Source organism: Dipodomys spectabilis, unplaced genomic scaffold, assembly GCF_019054845.1.
Source record: "Dipodomys spectabilis isolate Male_0828 unplaced genomic scaffold, ASM1905484v1 ptg000573l, whole genome shotgun sequence".
Taxonomy (NCBI): domain Eukaryota; kingdom Metazoa; phylum Chordata; class Mammalia; order Rodentia; family Heteromyidae; genus Dipodomys; species Dipodomys spectabilis.
The window spans coordinates 240364-263753 of record NW_024871250.1 but is presented as its reverse complement, the minus strand read 5'-3'; the positions used below and the strand labels follow the sequence as shown (position 1 = coordinate 263753).

Below are 23390 nucleotides of genomic sequence, written 5' to 3'. Positions count from 1 at the left end.
GCAGGCCCCCCCCCCCCCCCCCCCGCTGATCGGCGTCTGAGCACTGGACGCTGCCCTCAACTCTGCCCTGCATGGCCCGGGCAGGTGGCTTGTGAGCTGTGCCTCCCTGGTCTCAGGCGGAAAGAGCCCTGTCTTCTACTTACTTCTTGCTTTCACAGAAAGCAATGATGTCCTCAAAAGTGCTCCTATCGAACTCCTCAGAGCGGTCAAATGAGAAATCTAGCATAGAACAGCTGCAAGGGAGAAGGCCAATGAAGCTCGGCTCCCGGGTCCCGGGGGCGGCGCTGCGGGCCGGGTGGGAGCCCCTGCCGCGCATGCGCTTACAGGCCACGGCTCAGCCAAACAGGAGGAAAAAATGGAAAACTCCAAAGCGCAGAAGCACGTGGAGGATGGGCTGGGAAGGCGGCTCCGTGGTAGAGCGCTCGCTAGCATGCATGAAGCCTTGGCTTCCTCAGCACCATACACAGAAAAAGCCAGAAGTGGCGCTGCGGCTCAAGGGGTAGAGGGCTCACCTTGAGCAAAGCAGCTCAGGGACAGCGCCCAGAACCACAGTTCAAGTCCCAGGACTGGCAGAAGAAAAAAAAACAAAAACAAACCGGCACATGGAGGAATGTGTTCTTTTATCTTTTGTGAGTAAAAAAAGGTCAACTAGGATTGTTTTCTCTTTTTGGAGACCAGATCCGCCTGTGTGCCCTGGCTGCCCTAGACCGGGTGAGGTTCCCCCCAGCCTCCGGAATGCTGGGGTGCTGGTGCCAGCGCACGGGCCAGAACACCCCTTTCTAAAAGCAGATGCTGCACTGTGCCTCATACGGTCACTTAACCAGCGGCCAGCCCTAACTCCGCTGCCTGCTCTCAAGACTCCCTGAAGAAGCCGCGCCAATGGCTCCCGCCTGTCATCCTAGCTACTCAAGAGGCTGACATGTGAGGATTGGGGTTCAAAGCCAGCCTGGGCAGGAACATCCATGAGACTCTGATTTCCAATAAACCACCAGAAAATCAGAAGTGGCGCTGTGGCTCAAGCGGTAGCGCGCTCGCCTTGAGCTGAAGAGCTGAGGGACAGCGCCCAGGCCCAGAGTTCAGGCCCCGCACCCCACCACCACGAACAAAAAGACTCCCTGAAGTTTTGTGATGAAGAGGCTGAAAATGAACTGCTTTTCACTTTCAAAGGGAAAGTCTGGGGAGTTCCTGCTTTGGGAATTTGTGAACCTTGAAGGGAAAAAAAAAGTCCAGGACGGGCAGCCCCGAGCCCGTGCGCACAGCCTGCCTGGCCGCTCCACGCGCCCACGCCCATGCCAGGCTCTGCGCATGCTCAGCTGCCCGGGCCGGGGAGAGGGGCCCTCCTACGAGCTCCAGCTTGAGCTGCCCCCCTTTCCCCACAGCAGGGGCCCACCAGGCCTGGCCTGGAGGCCGAGCAGCAGCCTTCTGCTCCTTCTGGTGCAAAGGCTGCTGGGTGGCCATGGCATGGACACAAGGCGCCTCAGGAAGCTTCCACCGAGGCTGCTTTCTCTAACGGCTGTGGAATGGACCAATCAAGGCCTTGCTCACCGGTACAGCTTCTCCGACGGGGTGCCGGCTGCTCTGGGCTGCTCTCCGGGGCCCTGGGGACCAGGGCTACTCGCGTCTGCTGGGGACAGAGGGACGCTGCTGTGAGGGCCTCCCAAGGCCCCGCGCAAGCCAGGCAAGTGCTCGCACCACCTCGAACTCATGATCTTCCTCCACCTCACCTCCCAAGTACACAGCACCAGCGCTGTGTCTCACCACAGATGCCTGCCATCAGTTTTTGTTTAGGTTGGTGTTAAGGCTTGAACACGGGCCTGGCGCTGTCCCCGAGCTCTTTTGCACAAAGCTAGAGTTCCACCACTTTGATCCACAGCTCTGCTTCTGGCTTTCTGGTGGTTCATGGAGATTAAGAGTCTCACCAGGACTTTTCTGCCCTGGCTGGCTTCAAACCATGATCCTCCGACCTCAGCCTCCAGCGCAGCTAATATTCCAGCTCTGGCTGCTTGCCACCATTTTTCTTTTCTTTGTCTCTTTGCAGCACTGGGATTTGGACTGAGAGCCTCATGCTTCCTAAGCAGACACTCTACCACTTAACCCAAACCCCTAGTCTTTCCTTTCCTCATATGCTTTATTTTTCAGAGCGCTTGTATTTGTCCCTGGCACCAGCTTTGGATCACAATCCTCCAACTTGTGGCTTCTCACCTATGTGGGATTACAGTATGAGTCGCCATACCAGGCCTGTCGGGTGAGATGGCGGTCTTACCCAAGTAGCTGGGATTAGAGGTATACGCCACTGTGCCAGGCCCTCAGATCTTTGTTCTCGTGCTTAGTCCCTAAACAATGCAGCCTAACAAGAAGTGCTTTCATGGTAACTATTGGCTGCCGTGGCACAGGGGAGGAGGGTTGGGGGGGTGAAGTCTGTGGGGGGGGGAACTCCTCACAAAGATGACATGTGACCAAAGGGACGAAGCACTTACAGACTCTGCTCTCTGTGGAGGTCCTTACTGAAGGACCACTGTGGCTACGTCTGAGGGAATGGAAAGTTCTGGAGCCAGCTGGCAGCAGAAGCTGGAGAATGTGTGCATGCTGGGTGCTGGGTTACCGTGGATGGGGGGCATGGTGCTGGGATGGGGCGCCCCTACCTGCTGCGCTCTGGGCCCTCTCTGCGCGCAGGCGCCCTGCCTCCCGCAGCACCGCCATGGCTCGGATGGCGGCCCGCAGCACGGCCCAGCGGAACACGGCCACGGGGTCCATGCCGATGAGCTCACGCACGTAGGAGCTGTCGCTGCCTCGCAGCAGAGCCACGATGTCCGGTCTCATGTAGTCCATGTTCTTCTCCCGGAAGTCCTGGGGGGAGGGGGGGAGGGCCGCGGCATCACCCCAGGGGTCAAAGGGCTGGGGCGGGCGGGACAGGGCCATCCCGAGAGCTAGGGACTGGTCGTGCACCCCAAAAACCTATCCCACAGCCTCGCTTGCACGGAGACTTCAATCCAAGGGCGTGGCAGCCTGGTGCGCTGCCCCCCCCCCCCCCCCCCGCCGGGTGCGGGCGGGCCGCACCTTGATCTGGTACTTGACTTTGCCTGCGAAGTGCTGGATGATGAAGGCGGGCTGCAGCACCGGGGTGCCCAGGAAGTACTTGTTGTCCTCGTGCTGCTGCTTGAACTTGGCCAGCAGCGTCTGGCTGGTGGCGTGGGGGAAGCTGGGGAGAGATCACGGCTTCAGGGCGGAATGGTGGCGGGTGGCAGGTGGGCCTCTCTCTCTGCAGGGCGGGGGGGGGGGCAGCAAAGGCCAGCGCTGTGTGCGGCCAGCCGCATGCCCCGCCCACCCCCCACCTGGCTGCTCACCGCCCGGGCTTGGGGACATCTGTGAACATCTGTGCCAGCCGAGCCCTGGACACAGGCCCACCGCAGGCAGCCTTCAAAACCACCTCAGGCTGGAGAGGCTGCGGGTTTTGGATCATCTACACCTTCAGGCCAGGCTGGAGGGAGGGGGCACCCCCTGTGCCCTGGATGGAGAGAGGGGGCCGAGGGCGGACCCGTGCTCCCCGTGCCTGGCTGTCTGGCAGGAGCTGCCCTCGGCCTGGCGCACTCCGCCTGGGCCTGGCCTCACCGTGCGCACAGCGGTGCCAGGCGCGGGCAGATGCCCGGGGCTGGGGCTCAGCACTGCAGGAAGTGGGGGATGTGGAGCTGGGGACACAACTCAGCTGCGAAGAGCTACACCATGGTAGCGGACCGTTTTTAGAAAGGTCAGAGTGCAGGGACTAAAACCTCCAGAGAAAGGCTGGGAAGGTGGCTCAGTGGTAGAGCGCTTGTCTTGCATGCATGAGGCCCTGGGTTTGATTCCTCAGCACCACATAAGCAAAAAGAAAAAAGCCAGAAGTGGTACTGTGGCTCAAGTGGTAGAGCGCTAGCCTCAAGCTGAAGAGCTGAGGGACAGCGCCCAGGCCCAGAGTTCAGGCCCACAACTGGACCCAAAAAATAAAAAATAATAAAACCTTCAGAGAACAGAAGAAGACGCAGCTCACGCCTGCCATCCTAGCTACTCAGAAGGCTGAGATCTGAGGATCGTGGTTCAAAACCAGACCAGGCAGGAGAGTCTGTGAGACTCTGATCTCCAATAAACCACCAAAAAACCGGCGCTCACTTTGAGCAAAAGCTCAGAGACTGCGCCTAGGCCTTGAGCTAAAGAGCCGAGGAACAGCGCCCAGGTCCAGAGTTCAAGCCCCATGACTGACAAAAAAAAAAAAAAAAAAAAGAACAGAAGAGGCCAAGACTGGACCAAGGCTGATCAGCCAGGCCCTGCCTCACGAGCCCTGGAAATTCCTACCTCACCCTGTCTGTCTGTCTGTGCTGTGCCAGGCAGGTACTCAGCCAGGACTGGTGAGCGCCCATCTCAGGGCCGCTCGGCCTACCTCTGTGTATGCATTCCACCCGAGCTGGCCGCAGAGTAAAGCGACGCGTCCAACCCATCCTGAGCGGGGATTTGGTCTGAGGCACTGGGGTGCCTCACCTGAGACCCCACCAGCCCCGTGGGGTGTTGTGAGGTGTGACCATGTCTGCAGAGGGGACTTTCCATGGGAGCAGGGCCCTGGAACGCTCGGCAGGTAAGCAGGCATCACAGTGGATGCTGTACAATGTGTCTGATGTCCGTTGAGGAAGAGGAAGAGGAGGGAGGACAGGGAGACAGAGGCACGGGCAGGAAGAGGCAGCTGCAGGCCACAGAGCCCTGGAGGCTGGAAGAGCTAGGAACTGTCCTGTCCTAGGAGCTCTGCAGAGAACAAGGCCGGCATGCAAAGGCCTGTTCCCCGCCCTGTGGGGCTACTGGAAGGTGGTGGAGCCTTTAAGAGGCGGAGCCTGAGGAGGAGTTAGGTCACGGGGGCGTGGTTGAGGGGCATGGGGGGGCTCTGAGGCACTGTGAGGCGGGGCAGCTTTCTCGGCGGAGTGCTCCCGCCACAGTGCTCTGCCTCACCACAGGCCAAGCCCCCAGGGAGCAAGAAACGGGAGGAAAATGGAGTGAGAAAGGGCTGGGGCCGCCGGCTCGGCTGCGCCCTGACCTGGCTGCAGCACCGGGCTTGCCCCGGGAAAGCAGTGGGGTGGGGTCCCCCGATCTTAGCCGCCCTTCCAGCCTTGCCCAGGCCCAGACCTGTGTGCTAGCGTCTGCAGCAGCAAGCTGCACTTTACACACACGAGGCTCAGGGCTGGGGCTGAGAACATGTGAGACACCAGTGCGTGTGCGTGCGTATGCGTGTGTGTGCGTGAGTGTGTGCGCGTGTGAGTGCGTGTGTGCTGCGCGTGTGTGCGTGTGCGTGTGTGCACATGTGTGTGCGCGTGAGTGCGTGCGTGTGTGCGAGTGTGTGCGTGCGTGCGCGAGTGTCAGTGCGTGTGCGTGTGAGTGCATGTGTGCTCGCGCGTGTGTGTGCGTGCGTGCGAGTGTCCGTGTGTGCGTGTGCGCGTGTGTGCGCGCGTGCATGTGTGTGCATGTGTGTGTGCGTGTGTGCATGTGTGTGCGTGTGAGTGCGTGTGCGTGCGTGTGCGCGCGTGTGCATGTGTGCGTGTGTGTGCGCGTGCGTGCGTGTGCGTGAGTGCATGTGTGTGTGCGTGTGTGTGCGTGTGTGTGCGTGCGTACATGTGTGTGCGCGTGAGTGCGTGCGCGTGAGTGCGTGTGCGTGAGAGTGCGTGTGCATGTGCGTGCGTGAGTGCGTGTGCGTGCGTGTGCGTGCGAGTGTCCGTGTGTGTGTGCGTGCGAGTGTCCGTGTGTGCATGTGTGTGCACGCGTGCATGTGTGCGTGTGCATGTGTGCGTGTGAGTGCGTGTGCGCGTGTGTGTGCGCGTGCGTGCGTGCATGCGTGTGCGTGAGTGCATGTGTGTGTGCGTGTGAGTGTGTGCGTGCGTGCGTGCGTGCGTGTGCGTGTGTGTGTGCGCGTGTGCGTGTGCGCGAATGTGTGTGCGTGTGTGCGTGCGAGTGTCCGTGCGTGCGTGTGTGCTCGCGCGTGTGTGCGTGTGTGCGTGCGAGTGTCCGTGAGTGCGTGTGCGTGCATGTGTATGCGTGTGTGTGCGCGCGTGCATGTGTGTGCGTGTGTGTGCGCGCGTGTATGTGTGTGCGTGTGTGCGCGTGTGCACGCGTGCGTGCGCGTGTGTGCATGCGCGTGTGGTCACGCACGTGTTGGGCGCAGGGTCCCGGTGCCACGCTGGCGGCCACTCACCTGCTCTCCTCGTCCAGCAGGTGGAAGAGGCCGGTGGGCTTCTTGCTGATGAGGTGGATGCAGCCCACGTTGTCGGTGTAGTCGATCTTGTGCCAGGCGATGCCCTCGCTCTGGTACTCTTCCTGTGGGGGGAGGGGAGGGCGCAGCACCCCTCAGACTGGGTGTGTGAGTGCGTGAGCAGGTGTGTGCACGTGCACTAGTCCTGTGGCTTGAACTCAGGGCCTCACACATCTGCTGGGCTCTCCTGCTCAGGGCTAGCACTCTACCGCTCGAGCCACTCCTGCAGTCCCGCTCGGATATGGCGTTTGAACACTTGAGGTGCTGGGGATGAGGCCCCAGGGCTCCGTGTGTTGCGAGTCTGTGCGTTGGTGTCTAGCCCTTTAAAAGGCAGGGCCTGGCGCCTGGTGGCTGAGGGCAGCGTGAGGTCCTCCCTGGCCTCCACTCCGGGTGGCAGGAGGCCTCAGGGGTCAGCAGCGGTCAGCCGCCACCCGCGTGTGACACCAGCCTGGGAGCCTGGGAGCCGCAGAGCTAACGTCCTCACGAGGCAGCCGCCTCCAGCCTCGTTACAGCCACAGAGAGCCAACGGCTGACCCGGTGCTACGTGAGCACGCCCACATCAGCATGTGAGCAAGACGGGCACGGCGTGGATCCGGAGCGGCCCACGGCCACCTCAGCCTGGCTGTCCGTCCTGTCCCCCTCCCGCCCGAGGCTCAGCGCGCAGCAGCATGCTCCCTGCCCAGCAAGCCACAGCTTCCCAGAGAATGAAACCCTGCACGCACGCACGCACGCATGCACGCACGCACACCAGGAGCAAGCCAGAAGAACCAAGCACACCCACATCACCACTCACCCAGTCACGACACCCAGGAGGGCACACGGGGAGCAGCAGACAAACACAAGGGAAAACGACTGCCCTGGAAAATCCTGTATGACGCCACTAATACACCCTGTGACCACAGCTGGGGGCGGGGAACACACCGAGGTGCCCAGACTCGGGTCCCAGGGGACACGGAGGGCTGGGAGCGCGCGTAACGCCCTCCACCGCGCACCTGGTGGACACGGGGGTGGGGACGCCGTCTCATGAGCACTTTGCCCGGGATGGCCTTGAGTCCCAATCCTCCTGACCTCTGCCTCCCCAGCACACAGGTACAGGCACTGGAGCAGGCGAAGCCCGGAGATCTTCCCTGCATCTCATTGCAGTCCGTACCGGCGCCTTACCTGCTCCAGCTTGAAAATGTGCTGATTGAAGTAATACTGCAGCTGCTCGTTGGCATAGTTGATGCAGAACTGCTCGAAGCTGTTCCGCTCGAAGTCTTCAAAGCCAAAAATGTCCAGGACCCCGATGGACAAGCACTGGGGAGATGAGGGGCCGGCGTTCAGTGGGGCCTTCCCGGGGGAGCATGCAGGGACTGCTGCTACCAGCTTAGCCTTCACCTTGGAAGCAGCTCCTCCGTGTGTGTGTGTGCGCGCGTCCAGAACCCAGGGCCTCACCATGCTAGACCAAGTGCTCTACCTCAGAGCCACACTCCCACTGCCACTCCTGCATACAGCCATGCCTCCTGCCCCTGAATTCTGCGGTGTGCTCCGCCCGCCTGCCCACCCACCCGCCCACCTGTCTGCCTGCCCACCGGCCCACCCGCGTGAGAAGCCAGGGTCTTGGCAGCCTCTGGCGGCGGATGCAGCCCTCCCTGGCTGGCGCGGGCTCGGGCAGGCTTGCTCACCGAGACGGCCTCCTCCATGTCCTTCTTGTTGAGGAGGGCGTGGTTGATGCGCAGCACGATCCAGTCAAACAGGGCGCTGTACAGGGACTTGGCCATGGAGTCCCGGGCGGTGATGGCCTAGGAACACAGGGGTGGGTTTCTGTGTGCGCACGGGTCCTGGGTCTTGAACTCAGGGCCCGGGCACCGTTCCTAAGCTCTTTCACTCAAGGCTACAGCTCAAGCCACAGCTGCACTACCCTATCGGCTTTTTGTGGTTAACTGGAGATTCAAGAGTCTCAGGGACTTTCCCCGCCGGGGCGGGCTTTGAACCGCAACCCTCAGCTCTCGCCTTCCACAGGAGGACTGCAGGCGCGGAAGCCTGCTGCTGTGGTTTTTCTTTTCTTCTCTTCTTTTTGAGACAGTCTTTGCTAACTTGTGTGTGGGCTGTCCTTGAACTCAAGACTCCTGTCTCCACCTCTCGAGTAACTCAGCTGGGACTACAGGCGTGTGCTTACACACTGGGCCCTACAGGCCCGCCGCTGTGCGGTCACGGGCCGCGGGCCGCTGCACTCAATGGCAGCTTGCACACACACACTGGGTCCCACGACGTAAGAGAGCCCCAAGTTTTCCCATCTGCAGGCGCTCTGCATTTCTGCGCGTGGCTAGGATTGCGCCCGAGCCTGTGCAGGGCAGACTGTGTCTCACACTGTGTGCTGTGAGGCCTGTGCGGTGGCTCCTGGGACGGGGGCCGGCCGCTCTGTGCTGCGTGCGTTTGGAGCTTAGGAACGCGGCCGGCGGCTCGCGGAGCCAGGCGCGCAGCATGCTGCACTTCTGGTGGCATGAGGACCCCCACGATGACAGCGCAGCGAGGAGACGGCACAGCCCCGGCGGCCGGCACCGCGGGTCTGCGCCGCTGTCCGGGCGGTGCCGCTAACTGCGGGCCGCTGCCCCGGTTCTGGCTTTTCTGGATCCCGTGGGAAGCAGCTGCCCCCCGCATCTCTCTCATGGTGGTGCTGAGGGGACCCGGGACTGCCAGGGTGCCCACGGCACTGTGGGAAAGGCCCAATAGCTGCTCTGGGGTGAGGGGCCCCATGCCCTGGCGGCCGCGTGACCAGGGACTTTCCTGTGACCGGCGGTGCTGCAAGTCACGCTGCTCTCAAGGGGACCGGCAGAGGTGGTGGGGCCGACTGCCGGGGGGCCGTCAGCTGGCCGCCCTCCAGAGGTCACATCCGGGCCAGCCCGCCAGAAAACATCATTGCTTTTGGTCTTTGGAACCTGAGCTCTGGCGCTGAGGTAGAAGGCAGTGTTTTATAGCTCGTACGTACACAAATGTGTATGGTTGTGTGTCAATAAAACTTTATTAACAGGCCAGTGTCCTCTGTTAAGAACCAGGATTCTAGCGGGGTGCTGGTGGCTCACACCTGTCATCCTAGCTACTCAGGAGGCTGAGATCTGAGGAACGTCATTCAAAGCCAGGCTGGGCAGGAAAGTCCCCATGAGACTCTTATCTCCAAAGAACCACCAGAAAACCAGAAGTGGCGCTGTGGTTCAAGTGGTAGAGCGCTTGCCTTGAGCTGAAGAGCTGAGGGGCAGTGCCCGGGCCCAGAGTTCAGGCCCCACAACCACCACCAACAAATAAGAACCAGGGTTCCCACGAGCATATCGGGACCCAGAGCGAAACGTCCCGGCGCCAGCTCAGCCTGAGGACTACAGCGGGCCTTCCGTAACACACGGCTGCCCCCCATGCCTGCTGGCCGCAGCCCGCCGCGCTCAATCAAGACCGCATCCCGTGACCTGGGGGCACCAGGGGGCGCTGGGGGGCTGCCGGCTCAGGATGAGGGGCATGCCCACCCACACTGGGCTCTGTTCGTGAGTGGGGATTCCCCGCCCCCCACAGCACCGCGCGCTCACCTCTGCTTGTGAGTGGGGACCCCCCTCCCCGTGCGTTCACCTCTGCTCGTGAGTGGGGACCCCCCACCCCGCGCTCACCTCTGCTGGTGAGTGGGGATCCCCCACCCCCCTGCACGCTCACCTCTGCTCGTGAGTGGGCCCCCCCCGTGCGCTCACCTCTGCTCGTGAGTGGGGACCCCCCCCCGTGCACGCTCACCTCTGCTCGTGAGTGGGGATCCCCCGCCCCCCTGCACGCTCACCTCTGCTCGTGAGTGGGGATCACCCACCCCCCCGCGCGCTCACCTCTGCTCGTGAGTGGGGATCACCCACCCCCCCGTGCGCTCACCTCTACTCGTGAGTGGGGACCCCCCCCGTGCGCTCACCTCTACTCGTGAGTGGGGATCACCCACCCCCCGCGCGCTCACCTCTGCTCGTGAGTGGGGACCCCCCCCGTGCGCTCACCTCTGCTCGTGAGTGGGGACCCCCCCCCCGTGCGCTCACCTCTGCTCGTGAGTGGGGACCCCCCCCGTGCGCTCACCTCTACTCGTGAGTGGGGACCCCCCCCGTGCGCTCACCTCTGCTCGTGAGTGGGGACCCCCCCCGTGCGCTCACCTCTACTCGTGAGTGGGGATCACCCCCCCGTGCGCTCACCTCTGCTCGTGAGTGGGGATCACCCCCCCGCGCGCTCACCTCTGCTCGTGAGTGGGCCCCCCCCACGCGTTCACCTCTGCTCGTGAGTGGGGACCCCCCCCCGGCGCCATGTGCTCACCTCTGCTCATGAGTGGGGACCCCCCCCCACGCGCTCACCTCTGCTCGTGAGTGGGAACCCCCCCCCCCCGGTGCCGCGCGCTCACCTCTGCTCGTGAGTGGGGATCCCCCCCCCGCGCGCTCACCTCTGCTGGTGAGTGGGGACCTCCCCCGGCGCCATGCGCTCACCTCTGCTCATGAGTGGGGACCCCCCCCCGCGCGCTCACCTCTGCTCGTGAGTGGGGACCCCCCCCCCGCGCGCTCACCTCTGCTCGTGAGTGGGGACCCCCCCACGCGTTCACCTCTGCTCGTGAGTGGGAACCCCCCCCCCCCCCCCCCCCCCGGTGCCGCGCGCTCACCTCGCCGAGGCTGTAGGGCAGGATGAGCTTGTCGTTGACCGTCACCGCTTTTCTTTTGGTCAGCACCTCCACCAGGATTTCTCGTTTCACCTGTTTCAAGGTCAAGGAGAAGGTGAAGGAGATGAAGAGCTTGCAGGAGCTGCAGCCTCGAGTGGGGAAGCCCAGGACCCCTGTTCCCCCCCCCTCCCGCCCCCCAGGCCGTGCCCAGGGCTTGCCCAGGCCCGGCTGGTCCACGCAGCTCCTGTGCCAGGGCAGCCACCAGACTCCCACAGCCTGGCCCTTCTGTGTGCCAGCCTCTGCCCAGACAGCAGAAGCGGGCAGCAGGGCCCCTCCCCACAGCGGTGCTCCTGTACCCCTGGGAAAAAAGCTGAGCCCCTCTTGTGAGAAAACCCAGAGGAGAACAGACTTGGGGCGCGGGAGGCGGCTGGAGGTGCAGCTCCTGGGGGGCTTGGCCCTGCAGGGCTGGCTGCTCCCCAACAGGCCACCAAAAGAACCAGACGTCTGTCGCCCGGCGTCTGCTGAGGGTGTCTCCCTGCTGAGCACCACCAAACATGGACAAAAAGTCCATGCAACTACGCTGCCATTTTTTTTGGTCGGTCGTGGGGCTTGAACTCTGGGCCTGGGCGCTGTCCCTCAGCTCTTCAGCTCAAGGCGAGTGCTCTACCACTTGAGCCGCAGAGCCACTTCCAGTTTTCTGCTGGTTCACTGGAGATCAGAGTCTCATGGACTTTCCTGCCTAGGCTGGCTTTGAACTGTGATCCTCAGATCTCGGCCTCCTGAGTAGCCGGGATGACAGGTGTGAGCCACCCAGCCCAGCTTGCTGCCCTGTTTCATGGTTTTGTTTTTATGCGGTACTAAGGTTTGAACTCTCAGTTCCATGCTTACTACGCAGGCGCTCTACCTCTTCAGCTACACCGAAGCCCTGTTTTTTGTTTTGTTTCTTAAACACTTTTGCTGGTACGTGATGTGATTCAGGCTGGACTTGAATTCTGAGCTCATGCCATCCTCCTAAGTGGCTGGAACTCCAGGCGTGCACTACCATGCCTGGCCCAGCTACGGTTTCAAAGCCGCTTTCACTTGAAGGTCTGAGGCAGGTGGTGGCCCTGCCCGGAGGCTTCCTGGGGGGGCAGTGGACCCCCTCCGCGGGTGGACGCACTGAGGAGGCGGGCGGTCACTGCCTGCGTGGGCCCGGCTGCCCTGCGGCGGCTGAGGGAGAGGGGAGGGCAGAATCACCTTCAGAAGCTGGGACAGCGTGTCCAGCACCTCAGGGGGCCCCACCTCCAGGCCTTCGTCTCGGCCCGTGGCTCTCTTCTTGTAGGTGACATTCCCCAGGTACAGGATGGCCGAGAGCACGGCGAAGATCCTGGAGGGACACAGAGCGTGTGCGTTCCCAGAAGGACGGACTCCCGGGAAGCTGGGCGGAGGCCGGGTGCGCAGGGAAGGCCGGACCCGACTCAGCGTTCTGTGGACCATGTCCACTGGGGGATGGGACTTAAAAAAAAAAAAAGCTGGGAGGGTGGCTCAGTGGGAGGGTGGCTCAGTGGGAGGGTGGCTCAGTGGGAGGGGGCTCAGTGGTAGAGGGCTTGTCTCACATGCATGAGGCCCTGGGTTCGATTCCTCAGCACCACATACACAGAAAATGCCAGAAATGGCGCTGTGGCTCAAGTGGTAGAATGCTAGCCTTGAGCAAAAGCAGCTCAGAGACAGCGCCCAGGTCCCGAGTTCAAGCCCCAGCACTGGCAAACAAGCAAACCTAGTTTCTACTTTTTAATTTTTGCAGTACTGGGGTTTGAACTCAGGGCCCTGCCCCTGGTAGGTGGCCGTTCAGCCACTTGAGCCCCCTCCAGCCCTTTTTAAATTTTACTTTTCAGATAAGGTCTTGCTTTTCTTTTTTGGCCTGGGTTGAGGGTCAGATCATTATCTTGTGCAGCTGGGATCACAGAGGGAACCCCCCATGCCCAGCTTATGGGTTGAGATGAGAGTCTCAACATGTTTGCCTGGAGCTAGACTTGAATGGTGAGCCTCCCAGTCATCTCTGCTGGGATTACGGGAGTGAGTCACTGTGCAGGGCCTGTACTCTTTGCCTTGAGATAAGTGACCAAACTCACAATCCTCCCCTGTCCTGGGCTAACAGGCGTGTGCCGCCGTGCCCAGCTTCGTGTTGGTTTTGGCTGGTCTGCGCATGCACTCTGGCGCCTGGCTGTCCTGGGAAGGCCCCTATCGGCCTTCTGGGCTGGGATGGGGCTCTGGGAGAGGGGGGTGGCGTATCGGGCCAGGGCTGCCCCCTGCAGGCCGCTTGCTTACTGCTTCTTGGTGGCGGGGAGGAAGCCCACCATCTCCATGGCCTGCTTGAGTCTTTCGAAGTCATGCTTCAGGTCTTCTCCGTCCTCGATCTTCAAGTTATGCTGGAAAAAAAAAAACTGGAAGCATCCCGTTCAGGGCGGGGAGGGGGGGGCAGTGGGGGGGGCGGGGCGGGGCAGGGCGGGCGGGAGCTGGGGCTCGGGCTCCAGCCCAGGGCCAGGGGCCAGGTCCGGGGACACAGGAATGAATGGGCTCCTTTGTGCCGCCCCCTAGGAGCCATGTTGGGCCGGCCTCCGACCTCCGGCCGAACAGAGGTGGCGTCTGTGGCGGGCGCTGGCAGCCGTGTACCTGGTTGAGGTAGAAATAATCTTCAGGCTGTTTGAGCTGAAATTCCTGGCGCTCTTCCTCGCTGACTCCCAGTAACAAATAATAGAACACGTGGTAGTTCCTGCGTCCGGAGAGGAAGAGAAGAAAATGTCACTTGGGGAGGGAACGCAGAGCGGCTCTCCGGCCATCCCAGAGCATGCATTTGCAGAGCGCTGCCCGGGGCCCAGGACATTTGCTTTTCCCCTTTGGCCTGCACAAAGACAGAGCTGGGGCTGAGTCCCAAGACAGCCCGGGAATGAACAGCCTACCTCTCATCCTTCTCCTGAGAGACCAGGCGGGACTTTTCAAGCAGGTATTTCTCCACCACGGCCCTGTCATCACGAGGAGAAGGGAGGAACGGTGCGTGTGAATACTGTCTGCACACTGTTTCCACACCTCCGCCCTCCCTCCTGAGTGCGGTGATGGAACCCAGAGCTGCGCACAACCGGGAAGCCACAGTTCTGGAATGTTCCATGACCACATGGGTACTGTCCACCTGGCCACAGGCCTCCTGTGAGGCCTGTCCCTCGGTCAGGCCCGATCCGGTGTGGGGAACTGTCATCAGCATCTTTATTTCCCTACATCGAAGTGGTCGCTTAAACTAGAATTGCTCAAGAAAGGCAGACCACAGCCGGCCGTGGCCGGGGCGGCGACCTTCCATTTTTCCTTCCTCACCTTCGTTAGTTACCTGTGGGTCACCCAGGTCTGCCAGCAAAAATGGAAAATTCCAGAAATAAGAGTCCTAAGTTGTGTACTGCACAGCACCGATGGAGGCCTGTCCGCGTGTCCCTGCCCCCGCCGCTCGTGGCGTGGCGTGGTTGTGAGATCAGCCCACGCCGCACCGGCCCAGCCGTGGCCTTTGTTTTTTATCAGCGCTCCCGTCTCCTCGGTGACTGCAACCCCAGCGACCTGACCGTCCAGCACCACTCAACGCAAAGCTGCACACGCTTCCTTCCTAAGAGCCTGGTCAGGGTCTGGAGGCTCGGCTCAGCGGTAGAGCACCTGCCTAGCGAGTGCAGGACCCCGAGTTTTTGTTTTTTTTTTTTAATTTTTTTTTGGGTCCGGTCATGGGGCCTGAACTCTGGGCCTGGGCGCTGTCCCTCAGCTCTTCAGCTCAAGGCTAGCACTCTACCACTTGAGCCACAGCGCCACTTCCGGCTTTTTTCTTTTTGCTTATGTGGTGCTGAGGAATCGAACCCAGGGCCTCGTGCATGCAAGGCAAACGCTCTACCACTGAGCCACCTTCTCAGCCCCTAGGACCCCGAGTTTTAAACCTCAATACTGCCGAAACCCAAAAGCAAATGCCCCCCAAACTCGGTCCACAGTTGTCACTCTGGAGGTGGTGGGCCTTGTGAGAGGTCCTCAGGCCACTGTGGGGAGAGCCTTGTGGAAGGTCCTCAGACTACTGGGGGCGGGGCCTCATGGGGGTCCTCAGGCTGCTGGGGGCGGGGCCTCATGGGAGGTCCTCAGGCTGCTGGGGGCGGGGCCTCATGGGAGGTCCTCAGGCTGCTGGGGGCGGGGCCTCATGGGGGCCCTCAGGCTGCTGGGGGCGGGGCCTCATGGGAGGTCCTCAGGCTGCTGGGGGCGGGGCCTCATGGGGGCCCTCAGGCTGCTGGGGGCGGGGCCTCATGGGAGGTCCTCAGGCTGCTGGGGGCGGGGCCTCATGGGGGCCCTCAGGCTGCTGGGGGCGGGGCCTCATGGGAGGTCCTCAGGCTGCTGGGGGTGGGGCCTCATGGGGGCCTTCAGGCTGCTGGGGGCGGGGCCTCATGGGAGGTCCTCAGGCTGCTGGGGGCGGGGCCTCATGGGGGCCCTCAGGCTGCTGGGGGCGGGGCCTCGGAAGAAAGGAACTTCCCTTGGGGTCTGCTCGTGATGGAGGTGGTCTTTGCTCTGCCACGTACTCCTGCCATGACGGACTGCCCCTCCAGCCCAAGATTCCAGGCCTGTTCATCACACCCTGAACCTGATCTACCTCTCTCCAGGACTCCATGACGGGGGGGGGGGGGGGGGGGGGGGGGGGGGGGGGGGGGGAGGGGCTGACAGCTGACAGGGAACAGTAAGAATGGACAGGCAAACCACAGCGCACGTCTGTTCTGCAGGGTCTGTGGTCTCTGCCATTGCCTGAGTGGCAGAAAGTCTCTTATGCAGATTGGGGTAGGGGTGCTGTTTGGAAAAGGGGGGTCCTTGTAGATGTAGTGCACGGCTGAAAGATCGTTCTCAATGAGCTGGGTGGGCCTGAAGCCATCCACCACCGCATCCTGAGAAACTAGCAGTGGTGGCCCGGCACCGGTGGCTCCCACCTGTCATCCTAGCTACTCAGGAGGCTGAGATCTGAGGATCACGGTCCAAAGCCAACCCGGGCAAGAAAGACTGTGAGACTCTTATCTCCAATAAACCACTAGAAAACTGGAAGTGACGCTGTGGCTCAAGGGGTAGAGCGCTCACCTTGAGCTGAAGAGCTGAGAGACAGAGCCCAAGCCCAGAGTTCAAGCCCCACAACCCCCCCCCCAAAAAAAGAAACTAGCAGCGGAAGAGGCAGACGGGGGGGGGGGGGGGGGGGCTGAGGGGGAGGGGAAGGGAGGACTCAAGCAGAGACTGGAGGACGGGCCACAAGCCAAGGGAGGCCTGGGCCATCAGAGGAGGGAGGGCGGGTGGCAGGAGGGAGGCCTGGGGCCATCAGAGGCGGGAAGGCGGGTGGCAGGAGGGAGGGAAGGTGGCAGGAGGGAGGCCTGGGGCCATCAGAGACGGGAAGGCAGGTGGCAGGAGGGAGGCCTGGGGCCATCAGAGGAGGGAGAGCGGGTGGCAGGAGGGAGGCCTGGGGCCATCAGAGACGGGAAGGCAGGTGGCAGGAGGGAGGCCTGGAGCCATCAGAGGAGGGAGGGCGGGTGGCAGGAGGGAGGCCTGGGGCCATCAGAGGCGGGAAGGTGGGTGGCAGGAGGGAGGGCGGGTGGCAGGAGGGAGGGTAGGTGGCAAGAGGGAGGCCTGGGGCCATCAGAGGCAGGAAGGCAGGTGGGAGGAGGGAGGGCGGGTGGCAGGAGGGAGCGCAGCTCTATCAGCCCCTGGACAGCACGCTCTAGCCCTCTGGCGCCTCCAGGAAACCTGCTCCTGGTTCTTGTGTCTTCTTTTTTGGGGTGCTGAGGCTAGGACTCAGGGCTGGGCGGGTGCTCTACCCCAGGACTCAAACCAGCCCCAACGCCTGTGTTCCGTCCCCCGATGGCAGCACTGTAGCCGGCGTTGGGGCCCGGGGCGGAGGGCGCGGGCCGGGCCTCGGCTAGAGAAGCAGTGTCCGAGCTGCCCGCGGCCCACGAGCCGCCGGGCGAGAGAATAAGCACGACACTCCATTGTCTTCTTTTGTGTCAGGCCTAGGGCTTGAACTCCCAGCTCCAGGCTGGGGTGCTGCCACGGCAGCCACACCTCCACTTCCAGAGTTTGGGTGTTCACTGCAGATGAGCATCTCACCCATTTCTCTGCCTGGGCTGGCTTTGAACCACGATCCTCAGAGCTCAGCCTCCCGAGGAACTGGGACAGGCGTGGGTCCCGTGCCCACGGCTGCCGTCCCCGCCCCACAGCAGGGCAAAGCTGGGGGGGGGAGTCCTGGCTCGGGCGCGCCTGAGCCGCTGAGAAGCCACACCCTTCAGAAACACCTAGTGAAAAACAGGGCTGGAGGCGTGGCCCAGCGGCATCGCGCCAGCCTAGAGAGAGCAAGGCCCCGAGTCCAAACTCCAGTGTAGCCCAAAACCCACATCAACACAAACCCCCACAAAAAGCCACCTGGCCCGGGTACACGCCATGGCACCAGAACCAGCGCGTGACCATGATCGGGGGCCACGGCGCCCGCCCGGCTCAGGCCTCGACCCGTCAAAGCCCGGGCCTAGCCCCAAGCCTCGGTGCGCCATCACAGCAGTGGGGGGGGGGGGGGGGGAGCCCAGGCTTCCTCCCCAGTGTGTGGCCACGTCCGGGGAGGGGGCGCGCTTACCCTCTCACGATGCCGCTCTCCAGGTAGTTGACCTGGATGAACTTCCCGAACCTGCTGGAGTTGTTGTTGTGGGCTGTCTTGGCATTCCCGAAGGCCTGTGCGGAGAACGGAGGCCGGCAATCAGACCACAGTCCCTGTGGGTCCAGCTTCCCTGTCCCCAGAGCGGCCCAGTCCCCCACGCAGGGGCGGAGACAAGAGTGGGGAGGCAGGGGCTGGGGAGAGGGGGATGCAGGGGCTGGGGGGAGGGGGGAGGCAGGGGCTGGGGGTGGGGGAGGCAGGGGCTGGGGGGAGGGGGAGGCAGGGGCTGGGGGAGGGGGGAGGCAGGGGCTGGGGAGAGGGGGATGCAGGGGCTGGGGGGAGGGGGGAGGCAGGGGCTGGGGGTGGGGGAGGCAGGGGCTGGGGGGAGGGGGAGGCAAGGGCTGGGGGGAGGGGGGAGGCAGGGGCTGGGGGTGGGGGAGGCAGGGGCTGGGGGGAGGGGAGCTCAGTGCGGCTGGGAGAGGCCCCGGTTCTAAAATGGAGAAAAAAACTCCAAAAGCCAGTCACGATTCTGCACCGACAGGGACTCAGCGCAGGGACACACCTGGACACCAATATGGCGGCCACTCAGTCCCTTTTACAGGTGACGGAAACTGAGGTGCTATATGATATAAGCAATCACTAGAAAAAAGAAAAGAACAAAGCCAGCCCGGTGCCAGTGGCGCACGCCTGTCATCCTAGCTGCTCAGGAGGCTGAGATCTGAGGATCGGGGTTCAAAGCCAGCCCAGGCAGGAAAGTGCATGAGACTTATTTTCAATGAACCACCAAAAAACCAGAAGTGGCGCTGTGGCTCAAAGTGGTAGAGCGCTAGCGCGGGGACAACACCCAGGCCCTGAGTTCGAGCCCCATGACCGACAAAAAAAAGATAAAATTGGGAGATGAGGAGCATTAGTGGAGATACATGGTGGGGTTCGATAGTTTGGGGGTGCAGGACAGAAGGGTGAGGTGAACACACTGTACAAGCATGGGGGCACTTCATGCGAAGCCCCGGTAACGAATGTATACTAAGAAACAGAAAGCAACGCTGACCTCCTCTCCCCGCACATCGCCAATCCTTTTATTTTGGCACAGGTCCTGGGGCTGGAACAAGCGCTTGGGCTTTCTTTGGCTCAGCTTTGTTGCTCAAGGCGAGCGCTCTTACCACCGGACCACTGCTCCGCTTCTGCCTTTGTTTTTTAGTGGTTCGGTGGAGGAAAGAGCCTCACAGGCTTTTCCTACCCAGATCGGCCTCAAACTGCAGTCCTCAGATCTTAGCCTCCTGAGCTAGGATTACACAGGTGGGAGGTACCGGTGCCGGGTTCACGGAGCTGCAGATACGCAACCACAGCTATGGAGAGCGACGCAGAATGTTCCGTCCTTCCGCGGACAGGGAGCCTAACCTCTGTGGGAACAGCAGCCAAAGATGGCTTCTACTCGCGAGGGGTGAGGAACTCGGCTTCCTGACGCGAGGCCTGAGCCCCACGCGGGCAGGGCTGGGGGTTGTGACGCCGCCAGGTGGCACAGATGGCGCGAGGGTGCGGGGAGGCGGGGCTGGCGGGGACGCCACAGCGGCGCACACTGCGGGACGGCTGTCCACCCCGCAGGGAGGGTCGGGAGGGTCGGGAGGTCCCCTGGAACCTCCACGTGGGGCGCGGGGGACCGGGCCTGGGGGAGAGCGGGAGTAGAGCTCAGGAAGCTCTCGTAACCAGCTCTGTCTGGCCAGGCCTGGTGGCGGTGCCTGTAATCCCAGACACTGGAGAGGTAGAGATGGGACCATCACGGTCAAAGGCGCGGATAAACCAAAGCAAAAGGGCTGGAGGGGCGGCGCCAGCGGTCGAGCGCCCGTCCTGAGCTCAAGCCCCAACGCCGCGGGAGAAGGAAGGAGAGCAAAGGCAAGGAAGGCTGCGTCCTGTCCCATGGGGGGGGGGGGGCCTTCAGCCTGGGAAGTCGCAGCCTCCCCAGGCTCCGCTCACCCCAGGGCCGCGGAAGTGAAGCAGGAAGTTACCTGACACGGCCTGGGGCGGGGCAGCCCGGGCGGCTCCACCCCCAGGGGATCAGAGCCTGCCTGCTGCCCAGGTGGGGACCCCAGACACAGGCCCGGACGCCCCAGAGCGCCCAGCCTCGCAGGCGCTGCCGAGACCCCGCCAGGCGCAGGCCGGGCTGCGCCCGCCCGCCCGCCCGCCCGCCCGCTGACCTCACGCGTCTGGAATGCGTCTCGGCACACTGACACTTCTCCAGGCCCCGCTAAAAATATCCGGTCGGTGCCATTAGACATCCAGGGAGGAAGCGCTGGCCGGGGGCCAGGGCTCTGCTGAGAGGCGCTGCCTGGCCTGGGCAACACCGCCGGGGACACTCAGACCCCAAGTGCACGGGGGGGGGGGGGGGGGGGGGCGCGCAGACCCCGGCTGCAGCAGTGACTGGAGGCAATCTGGCTCAGAGGCTGGGGGGCCATACGCAGAACACCCACCAAGCCAGGGCCAGAAAGGTCTTCATGAAACTCAGGGAACACGGCTCCTTCTTTTCTTACATTAAAAAACAAAACAAAACAAAAAAACCCACGGTGTAGCAGGGCACAGTGGCTCACGCCCATAATCCCAGCTCTATTGTAATCTTGATCCCAGGGGATCAAGATTCAAGGCCAGGTTGTAAGTTGGAGAGACTCCATCTCGAGATTGGCCGGGAACAGAGACACTGCCTGTCACCCCAGTGACCCAGGGAAGCACAGAGAAGCACAGCAGGATCACAGTCTGGCCTGGCCATAGATTAAAAAAAGAGCAGCATGAACAGGGGCCGAGGGCTGGCTCCAACGCGAAGCCCAAGTTCAAAGCTCAGTACTGCTGAAGGTATTGCACAACAAAAGCCTGGCTGCTCGCATCCGCCCCGTGCTTCAGGGGAAAAGTTTAAGCTGAAGGGATCAGAGTTGCCCGGCTCACTTCTGCGTGGATGTCCAAGGGAGTGACATCAGCAGGGGGAAGAGCCACGCGCACCTGACATGACGTCCCAGACGCTGCTCACAACAGTGCACAGGGAGCAAGCGAGGGCCGCCAGCGACCAATGCAGAAAGGTAACGTGGCACACGCTCACAACAGAGCACTCCGCAGCCAAGCCAGGCGCCGGTGGCTCCCGCCTGGCATCCTAGCTACTCAGGAGGCTGAGATGTGAGGATCGCAGTTCAAAGCCAGCCCGGACAGGAAAGTCTGTGAGACTCTGCTCTCCAATGAACCACTCAGAAAATTGGAAATGGCGCTGTGGCTCTAGTGGTAGAGCGCTCGCCTTGAGCTGAAGAGCTGAGGGACAGCGCCCAGGCCCAGAGTTCAAGTCCCATGACTGACGAAAATAAAAATACCACTCAGCCATAAAAAAGAATGAAAGCCTGCCACTCGGGAGGACTTGGATAAAATGCCCTAAGCCAGACACGGAAAGACACACACATACACACACACACACACACACACACACACACACACACGGAAGCAAAACCAGGTGAACTCACCAAAGCTAAGCCTCCAAAGTTGGCTTCCAGGCCAGTGGGGTGCGGGGGAGACGCCGGCCAAAGGGTACGCGTGGTGTACCCAGGGGGCCATGCTCCAGAGACCACTGCCTGGCATCAAGCTGCAGCCTGGCGTCAAGCTGCAAGCCGGGCTGGGCCTTCCCATCTCAGCAGCTGAAGGCCCACACCAACAGCACACTTTGTCTCCCGTCCACGGGTGAGCCACGGACTCTCGGGGAATGGGGGGGGGGGGGGCGCGTGTGCGCGCGTGTGCGTGCGTGCGTGTGTGTGTGTGTCAACCTCCCAGACGGGCCACAGTCTCTTCCGTCGACAACTGTCCTCCCAGACTGACTTGCAGCTGCCTGAGAGGAACATTCTAGAAACTTCTAGTGGCTTCCTCTAGGTCACCTTTTCCGGTGGGGTTGTCCTTTGCTTTTCTGAGCTTCTGACGGAGCTTTCACACTCCCTGGTTGGCTGCCATAGTTTAGAATGTCTTTTTGTTTTGCCCAGGCTGGTCCCTCTCCGCCTTCCAGGTGGCCGGGACGCCGGGAGCGTGTGCCTGGCGCCCGCCGCGGGGTGCGGGCGGCCCCGCGGCTGCGCTGGCCTCTGTGACGTAGACCGTGTGCGGAGACTCGTGTGGGGGCTCCTGAGCCCCCCCCACCCCTCCCTCACACACAGGGGTCGGCCCGGCAGGGACGCAGACTCAGGAAGTGGGGAAAGATGGGTCTCCGTGGGGTCCCGCTCCCCAGGGGGGCAAGGGAGGAGGGCAGCGGAGGTGGGGGGCGGCGTGGCCTGTGGCTGGGGTAAGGCAGTGGAGTCGCTCTGAGCTCCTGGCTCCCGGCTCTGTGGAGGAGGAAGTGGAGGCTCTCTGGGGCCTGGCTCACACCCAGCTTCCGCTGGGCGCTGGGCGCTGGGCTGCTCTCTTCCGGTTGCCCAACAGGCTTGGGGCTCCCCGCTGGCACTGGCCAAAGGGGCCCGACACCGTCTGCAAAGAAGTGTGTCGGGGGCGCGCAGGGCTGCAGGGACGGGGCGCCCCTACCACAGCGATCCCCCCCACACCCCCCCACAACACAGCAACAAGAACTGCTTTAGGACGGGCGCCTCCCTCCTAGTCAAGCCCCCAGGTCCCGCTGCAAACCCCGCAGGGCACAATCTTAACGTGAACACCCCCCAATACAATTACTGGGGCTTTTCTGCCTTTCTGTACCAGTCCTGGGGCTTGAACTCAGGGCCTGGGCACTGTCCCTGAGCTTTGTCACTCCACGCTGGTGCTCTACCACTTGAACCACAACTCTACTTCTGGCTTTTTGCTGGTTCACTGGAGGTGAAAAGTCCCAGGGACTTTCCTGCCAGGGCTGGCTTTGAACCGTGATCCTCAGATCTCAGCCTCCTGCGGAGTGAGCCACTGGTGCCCAGCCAAATTACTGTATTTTGTGTATGAAACTAAGATTTGAACCCAGGGCTTTCCCACGCCGTGCACAGCGTTTCTAGAACTATCCATCCCACGTAACTGAGACTTGCAGCTGTGATCAGCGTCTCCCCATTTCCTGCCCGCTCCGCCCCCCAGCATGGGCTTGACTAATAATTTAGATTCCTCCCAGGGGTGAGATCATGTGGCATTTATGTTTCTGTGTCTGGCGGCCCGCGCCTCACGTAATGCCTTCCAGACTCATCACACGGCGGCGAGCGGCAGGATTCCATCTCCTCTCCCCATCCTCCATGGGCTGCGTGTTAAACCCAGGGCCGGAGCCACAAATCCCTCCCCCATTAGAGATGGCAGGCCCTTCAACCCACAGTCCTCCTGCCCCACCTTCCAAGTGCTGGGGTTACAGGTGTGTCCTACTGTACACCCAGCTAGAATATCCTTCCAGGTGACTCCATTGTATAGTTATTTCCCTCCTTCCTCCTCTCAACCTTTTTCCCCTGTCATGGCTCCCTCTCTTTCTCCCTTCTTTCCTAGAAATGGAAGCGGGGTCTCCTGCATGCTAGGTGTGCTGTACTGTACCCCTTCTGGAGATGGGGTCTCGCTTTGTAGCTTGGGGGGAGGGGAGTCCCCAGAACTGTCAATCCTCCTGTCTCAGCCTCCTGAGGATTCCAGGTGCTGGGACTCGAAATGATTTAACTCCTAGGAGAGGAGCCCAGGGCAGTGGCACATGCCTGTAGTCTTGGCCCTCAGGGGGCTGGGGAAGGAGCGCGTGTGGGTTGTTGCAGGCCAACCTGGGCTCCACGGTGAACCCCAGACTCAGAGCACAAACGAAGGAATCATCTCTGTGTGACCTCCAAGTGTCAGCCTCCCTCCCTCCCTCCCTCCCTTCTTCCCTCCCTCCCTCCTGCTCAGCTCAGCCA

At 62.1% G+C, this 23390-nt stretch overlaps 1 protein-coding gene across 1 annotated transcript in view; it reads right to left on the bottom strand.

The window, feature by feature from the left end:
- The window catches only part of Myo9b (myosin IXB), a 48648-nt gene that overhangs the window by 13790 nt on the left and 11468 nt on the right, over positions 1 to 23390 (bottom strand). The window contains exons 2-14 of the mRNA XM_042670645.1: positions 17539 to 17633; positions 13835 to 13897; positions 13548 to 13647; positions 13203 to 13303; positions 12132 to 12261; positions 10899 to 10988; positions 7924 to 8040; positions 7421 to 7555; positions 6203 to 6324; positions 3058 to 3199; positions 2643 to 2847; positions 1546 to 1624; positions 144 to 233 (exon numbers count right to left, since the gene is read on the bottom strand). Coding sequence (XP_042526579.1) covers positions 144 to 233; positions 1546 to 1624; positions 2643 to 2847; positions 3058 to 3199; positions 6203 to 6324; positions 7421 to 7555; positions 7924 to 8040; positions 10899 to 10988; positions 12132 to 12261; positions 13203 to 13303; positions 13548 to 13647; positions 13835 to 13897; positions 17539 to 17633 — 1469 coding nt within the window. The remainder of the gene's footprint in view (positions 1 to 143; positions 234 to 1545; positions 1625 to 2642; positions 2848 to 3057; positions 3200 to 6202; positions 6325 to 7420; positions 7556 to 7923; positions 8041 to 10898; positions 10989 to 12131; positions 12262 to 13202; positions 13304 to 13547; positions 13648 to 13834; positions 13898 to 17538; positions 17634 to 23390) is intronic.